The sequence below is a fragment of the Falco rusticolus genome, chromosome 20, assembly GCF_015220075.1.
Source record: "Falco rusticolus isolate bFalRus1 chromosome 20, bFalRus1.pri, whole genome shotgun sequence".
NCBI classification, from domain to species: Eukaryota; Metazoa; Chordata; class Aves; order Falconiformes; family Falconidae; genus Falco; species Falco rusticolus.
This window is the reverse complement of record NC_051206.1, coordinates 3,110,257-3,117,191: the sequence shown is the minus strand read 5'-3', so window position 1 is coordinate 3,117,191 and position 6,935 is coordinate 3,110,257. Positions and strand designations below refer to the sequence as shown.

General features: G+C 47.5%; 1 protein-coding gene across 1 annotated transcript in view; it reads left to right on the top strand.

Annotated features, from left to right (window-relative positions):
* Positions 1-1,518: 1,518 nt before the first annotated feature.
* Positions 1,519-6,935, top strand: part of DOCK5 (dedicator of cytokinesis 5) — an 86,183-nt gene continuing 80,766 nt past the window's right edge. Inside the window, exon 1 of the mRNA XM_037371669.1 lies at positions 1,519-1,707. Within this exon, the coding sequence (XP_037227566.1) occupies positions 1,665-1,707 (43 nt within the window). The 5' untranslated portion in view covers positions 1,519-1,664. The remainder of the gene's footprint in view (positions 1,708-6,935) is intronic.

The following is a 6,935-nucleotide window of genomic DNA, read 5'->3' as shown; positions in this document are numbered from 1 at the left end:
GTGTTGAAGCTTCAGGTGCCATTTAAGTATTGAAAGAGCCCGTGTTCACATTTAACCTCAGAGGTGCCGTGTTCACGTGTTCAGTGGTTCAGATGTATACATCTGAATAGAGTTGGGAGCATCTCAGTCATGCCATGAGCAGCCCCTGGGAGAAGATCAAAACATCGTTTTACAGAAGGGTTTGGCTGTCTGGTGGAAACTGGGTGTAGCATTACTCTCTTCACAGCTAGATGAGTAATGAACTGTCTGTAACAAATTCATGGGCCACACATTCTTGACAGATGACGGATCACCACATACTGTTAAAAAAAACGTATATTGTGCTATGACACTGTGGCTGATGGTGATACCAAGGGTTCTTACATTTAAAATTCTGCCCTCAAAGAACAAACTTAATTGTTAGAGCAAATTATCAATCATTAATTCTTATTTATGTTGCTCTGCCACTTAGAGGTACCAGTGAAGATCAAGGCAAATTAAACTTACTTGAAAGACAGGTTGGAGAGTCTATAGTATGGAAAGCTGTTCTGAACATGCAAGAGGGATGTAGGCTGGGAATCGGAGAGACGTGATCTGCCCAGGGCACCACAACAGCTGAGCAACAGAGCTACACCTAGCACTTCTGGCCTTTAATGTAAACCAATAAGAAATATTATCTCCCCAGATTTTCATGGGCCTTTAATGTAAACTAATAAGAAATATCATCTCCCCAGATTTTCATGCTTTAGTGCAGTTGAACAGGTGGTTAGGCTTTAAAATATTCTGAGTGATCATAGTTCTTGTTGCCTTTCATGGGAGGTGGCAGGAAAGATCAGGCACCAGTAACAATTACATCATTATACAGCTGCAGAGAGATGATGAGAACCTGGATCTCCTCAGTTTGGACCTAATGCTTTGTAAGGGATCTGCCAGTGTGATTTGCAATGGTGCTGCTTAATTAAGGGTGTAAATAGTAGGTGTTACTGAATATCTTTCTCCCAGAAAATCCTTGGCACCAGAGCCAACGTGACTACGGCGGCCAGCCAGCCTGGGTCAGGTCAGAGCATCAGCCCTGCTTTGCGGGACCCAGGTACGTGCACAGCTTGTCTCTGGATCACCAGTTTGGAACACTTGATCACAAAGTGAAGTGGAGCTTGGCGTCGTCAAGCGCCCTTATGAACAGGAACATTGCATCTTTCGCAAAGTGCCGTCCTGTGACCGTTTTGCCGGATGCTTGGAGTACTTCTGGAATAACCCCGTTGTTTTCTTAGTTATTAATGAATTACTGGTGGGAAATCTGTACCGACGGGGGCACCTCCGGGCGCTCGCACATCAGGCAGCGGCACCGGGCAGCCTCGGGGCGCGCCAGCAGCGCCGCCCCCCGCTCGCCGCCCCCCGCTCGCCGCCCTCCGCTCGCCGCCCCCCGCAGCACCTCGCCGCGGCGGCGCGGCCCGGGGCGGGGCGGCCCGGGAGCAGGTGATCCCCGGCGGGGCGGGGAGAGCCGCCTCCGCCCGCCCTCCGCTCGGCGCGGCGGGGGAGGCAGGAAAGTTGGGCGGCCGCCGGGAAGTTTGGGAGCATGGCGGAGCGGCCCGGGGCGCCCGGCCCCCGGCAGCGCGGCGGGGCGGCGGCGGGCGAGCGGCCGCGCTGAGCCCAGCCGCGCCGCGGGGAAGCGGCCGCCCGCCGGCATGGCCCGCTGGATCCCCACCAAGCGGGAGAAGTACGGGGTCGGTGAGTGCCAGCCCGGGCCGCTCGGACCCCCCTGCCCCGCGTCCCCCCCCGGCAGCCGCCGCTCCCTCCCCGGGGCACGGCCAGCTGCCCCCCCGCTGCCCGCTCCCCTCCCGGCTGGAGCCGTGCCTGTGCTCCGGCGCGCTCTGCGCTCGCTTCTCCCCCCGGCACTTTCCTCCTTCGTTCCTTTCGCTCAGTTTGTGCTGCAGCCGCGGGCAGGCACCGCCGAACCCTCGGGGACGGAGGCAGCCACCCGGCGAGCTCCGGCTTTCTGCCATCCTGGCGACCGACCTTTATAGTTTTGCCTCTCCAGCATGTTTTACAGCGAGGAGTGCTCTAACGTAGCAGGAAAAATGCCTGCTCTTGTCCCCCCAAAAGCAGTTGTGGGTAGGAAAAGTGATGACAAAAAGGTTTTAATGAGCAAATTGAAGACTGTGGGCGACATCTTTGCAGGGGATGGAAATCTTGACACTGGGTGAGCTTGACTGACACCTTGTGCCTTTTGACCTGTCCCCTTCTTTATGCTTAAAGGGAGGTTGTTTAAAGCTGGCTCTCTTTTCTCTAGGAGGAACATAACCAGTGGTGTCACCGATAAGCTCTCCTGTTCTTGAGAGTCTGATTAAATTGAAAGCCACACGGTTTTGAGGTTGCTTGTGAGAACTGAGCAGAGAACAATCGGCAGGAAACCACTAATGACACAGAAAACTTCTGATAGTTTATTTTAATGAAGAGTGATCTTCTGTGCCCCTTGTGTTCCATGGTAGACTTCTCGATGTGAGAAAACCGTGTCATTTCATGCTTGCAAAGTGTTAATTGCCCCAGCCCCCATGAGGCTGCTCATTCAGGTTCAGTCCATGAGTTTAAAGAACCTCATCCTGCACGGTTTTGCATAGAGGCTGAATTTGAAGTAAGTTCCCGACTCGATTTCCAGGTGGCTTTGCAGAGAGGCAGCCTGCTTCTTGCAGGGCTGTGGCTCCAGAGATACTCTACGCAGCACAACCTTATCTACTTTCTGTTCTGGTAACCGGCAGGGTGTGGAGTATTGTGTGCCCTGAACTTTGTTTCGTTCTCCGTAGGTAACAGCCCGGGCTGTTTATATGGGGGAGCCCACGTGAATGACTTGGTGAGATTACTCTGAGCATCAGGAATGAAAATTTTTTTGGTATTGCAATCAAGTAAACTATATAACGCTAGATTATGGTGGGGTGTTTTATAAGCACACCTTTGAGCAAGACTCTTGTACCTCCGGAGTGGCCTTGGGCAGCAGGGTGAATCAGAGGCACTCCTCTAGCTTTTCATTAGCTTCCGGGGTGAGTTTTTTGTGCTGGCTTGAGTCAACTGCCAATTATGACAGCTCCTTTCCCAGAAAGGGCACCGGCTTCTGATTAAGCAGGGTGGAAGAAAAATTGCCTCTTCCCTACACTACCGATCAAAAAGCGTGCTGGTGGGAAATACCCCCTTTCTTCTGTGTACTCGGGCAGCTGTGTGAAAAAGGTACTTCTTTCCCCGGTATGCAGACCCCTGGACCAAGCTGACGTCGAGTCCGTAATGCTTCAGCTCTTGTGTTTAATTTGCAACCAGAAATCCACAGGGTTAATCCACAGGCAGGAAACAGTTATTTATGCAGTGACTAGCTTTATCGGACAGTGTTTGATACGTGGCATTAATGCGATCATAATGTTGTCAGTCGATGTTTGTAGACTTGTCGGTTTGCTGTCTGCGGTTGCATCCTGCGCGGCATTCAATCTTTGCGCTCAGGTACCAGTCATCACTGGTTTTGTGCATACTTTGAAGAAGCTGGTGAGGATTGAAAGTGTGAGTTTGCTGGGCAATGAATCTGCCTGCTAACCAAGGTGCCCATTAGTACCAATTATGAGAGTGGTTGTGATGAGGGTAATGTCGCTGATTCGTATGATACAGGCCATTAGATGTAGCAACTTCCATTCACTGGTGGCCTGGGTAAGTTGACAGTTGTGAAATGTAAAGATAAAACTTCTTTTCAGAAGGAAGGCACACATTGTGGCTGTTAGCCTGTGCTTTGGAAACTAATACAGAACTGCTTGCGTTTATTTTGAACACAGCACTGTAAATCGTACCAATGCAGTAAGAAATTCCGAGAAGGAAACAGTGTGATTCAATGTCACTTGTCTGATTTTTGCATTTCAGTTCAGAACGGTTAATGTCCTGGATTATGTTCTACAGATTTGTTGATTGTGGGTTCAAATTGATTTGCAGCCTTCTAGTTTTGTCCTCAGCTGGTTAAAACAGCAGACTGCTACCTTTACCATAGATAATACAGATGGCATATGGGCTGAGTTTGAAATGGCCGGCAGCAGAGAGTGCAAGATTGGAAACTAGCATTTTTAGGGAAGCGTACGTGAGAGACAAATGGCTTGCAGTTTCTCACTTGCAGTGAATTTTCAGCCCAGTAACAGATGGGATTTTGGAAGCTTCAGCCTTGTAAAGGGACAAAAACACCACCGAGCATCTGATGAGCAGCATCTTGCCTCTTTAAATTTTCTGGGTCTCACAGAGCTTCCTTGCAACACGCTTCACCTCTAATTTGGGAAGGAAGAATACTCTCTGGTGCATCTTCCTTGAAAGCTGGTCAGTTTGGGGGCCAAACTACATGAAGTAACCTATTTTTGCTCATGTGCTTCTCACAAAGAAGGTATCATTTGCAGAATGCCTTTCATGGAGACTCTTTTGAGTCAAAAGAGCGTGCTCTGAAGGGAAGAATAGTTGAATAACTGCCCACAATTTTAAACTTCTATTATCTGTTTGGTTTAAAACTGTTAACTTAGAGCATAAGGAGTCAAGAATGTAATTCTTTTCTGCTGGCACTGACACAGGTTTGCATTAACTTAAGTATTACACTTCAGTTGTAAAAGCAGTTCTTCCATTAGTCCTTATCTGTTCTTAGCCTGTAAGTGTCCTTTGTGGACTGGAGAAGACTCGTGTTAACAGTTTCCGTACCAAGTATGAGAGAGTCTGGAGTCTGTGGAATCATAAGCTATTCTATTCTTTTCTAAACGATAGAACAGGCAGCTGGACCCCTTTTTTCTGATTCCTTCCTGCAGGCAGTGGCAGTGTGGTAAGCCAGGTCGGGGAACCAACCCAGCACGAAACCAATCCAGAAGTGAATGGTGCCGAGTTTTCAGCCAGAATGGTTTCCAGGTGACTGTAGTGATGGATGAGGTCCACATGCTTTGTATGTTACCTTTGACTGCGAACCAACAGGATGTGAAGTGTTCATGATTATGCAGTTTGATCTGTGTACACACCTATTGTTCAGCCAATCTGCAAATCTGGTCTTCCAGAATAAGAAATTATTAACTGAAGTTTTGTCGTAAGAGCTCTGAGACGTGAGGTCCAGAGAATAGTTTGCGTTTTGGTGAAGACGGTGTGGCTTGCACCTGGATGCCCTGGTACCCTGGACTCCCTGCTGCGAGACTCCCCCTTGAAATGTAAATTTACCCTTATTTGTGGAATAGTGGCTGCTCCATAGAGCTTGCTGGTGGGAGTGGGGGAGGACCAGGCGGAGTGAAGTGGCTCATCCTGTGTAGCTGCAGGCTGTAACGGACCATTCACTCCACATACCACAAAATGCTTCAACCAGACAACCAACTTGGAGCTTGCAGCAGAACACTGAAAACCACAAATTGTGATGTCCTGCTTAGACGGAGCAAGTGAATACTTAAGCAGTATTTGTTGCCTGTGATCTCTGCAAATTGTTAAATGTGTAACTTAAAATATTATGAGCCCACAAAAACTTCACTGGTCAGTGAGTTTTAATGATGTTAATGATATGAACATCGATGCAGTGTTTGTAGCTTAGGAATCTTTATAGGCTCTGAGTAAAACCAGAGTCATGTTTTGTTTAGAAAATGTCTTAAAATGTTGGGTTGAAGGGAAGCTAATTAGACAAAGCGGTTCAGATGCTCTGTGGAAAGTGTTTTGATCTGGTGCATTTTTAAAGGCCGGGGGGGGGGGGGCGCTGGGAGGGAAAGGGTGAGAAACTTTTGAGAGCTTCTTTCCCTGCTTCTTCACATCCCGTGCCAGGGATTCCCATTTTGCACCTCAGTAGTGCAGCTGCATGGGTGGCTATCTGACATGGAACGGCTCGATTTGATCGGGTTCCAAAAGAAGTGTGGCCGTTTGCTATGCCTGAAATACCTTAGCCATATTACCAAAAGAAACTGTTAGAGTGGGCAAAAGCAGTCTTTGAGTTTCAATCTGTCATCTTTTATTTTGTTGGGGTGTTTTTTTCTTTTTGAATAGATTTTGTTGGTAAACTGACAGGTAATTACCCCTAATGGTTATTGGTGGTACCTTTTAAACCCATTACATTTTTCCCTGCTGGAGGGACCGGCACATAGGACTATTCTTGTTGCAAAGAAGTATTTACTTTGTCAAAATACCATGTGGTGGTTGAGTTACAATCAGCTGCGTCATGTCTTAGGAATGGCAGTAATTTTTCAAATGTAAACCAGTGCCTGCCAGCTACATTTGTGATTTATGTGAGCAGAAATGCAAAGGATCAGAGAGGAAGAGAGAGTGCTGCAGAATAAGATTTTCTTACTAATGGTTTGATTTGTGATAACTTCTGATATGCTGGGCCATCAGGTCTTGGCTCCGTGTTCAGACTCCATACATCTTCTGCAAAGTTGTCTCGAAATACAGTCTGTGATCAAAGAGGTTTCACAGTACTGGTAGTAGTACATCATGTCAAATTAGAGCAAACTTCGTATTTGTTTCAACTTGCTGCTTGCCTTGTCCCTACCGTTCCTGCAGAATGCTTCTCGCTTGAAATTGAAGTCCACTGTTGTGCATCAGGTTCCTGACAAGGGCTCTAGAAGGGTGGAGGAGCCCTTTTCATCTGCAGAAGCGGCTGCCTTCCTTTTTATTTATAGAAGCCCTCTACTCGTTTTTCCTTCCATTTGCTTTATTATGATTTGTGTCCAAAAATTGTCACGTTGATGGCAATACCAACAAAACTTTCAACAGGGAAGAGTAAGAACTTGGTATCGTTGACAGCAAAAAGTTTTGAATCTTCAGAGTAGTAGTATTTCTGATTTAGTTCCCCATTTTTTTACTGCTGTGTCTGCAGTTTGATGTGAACATTGGCTGTGCTACTTTTTGCTTCCGTAGTCCTTTCTATTTTTTGTTAATCCATATTAGGCCGAATCTGTTGACTCTTACTTTTGGTGATTACTAGTGTCCTCCTTCAG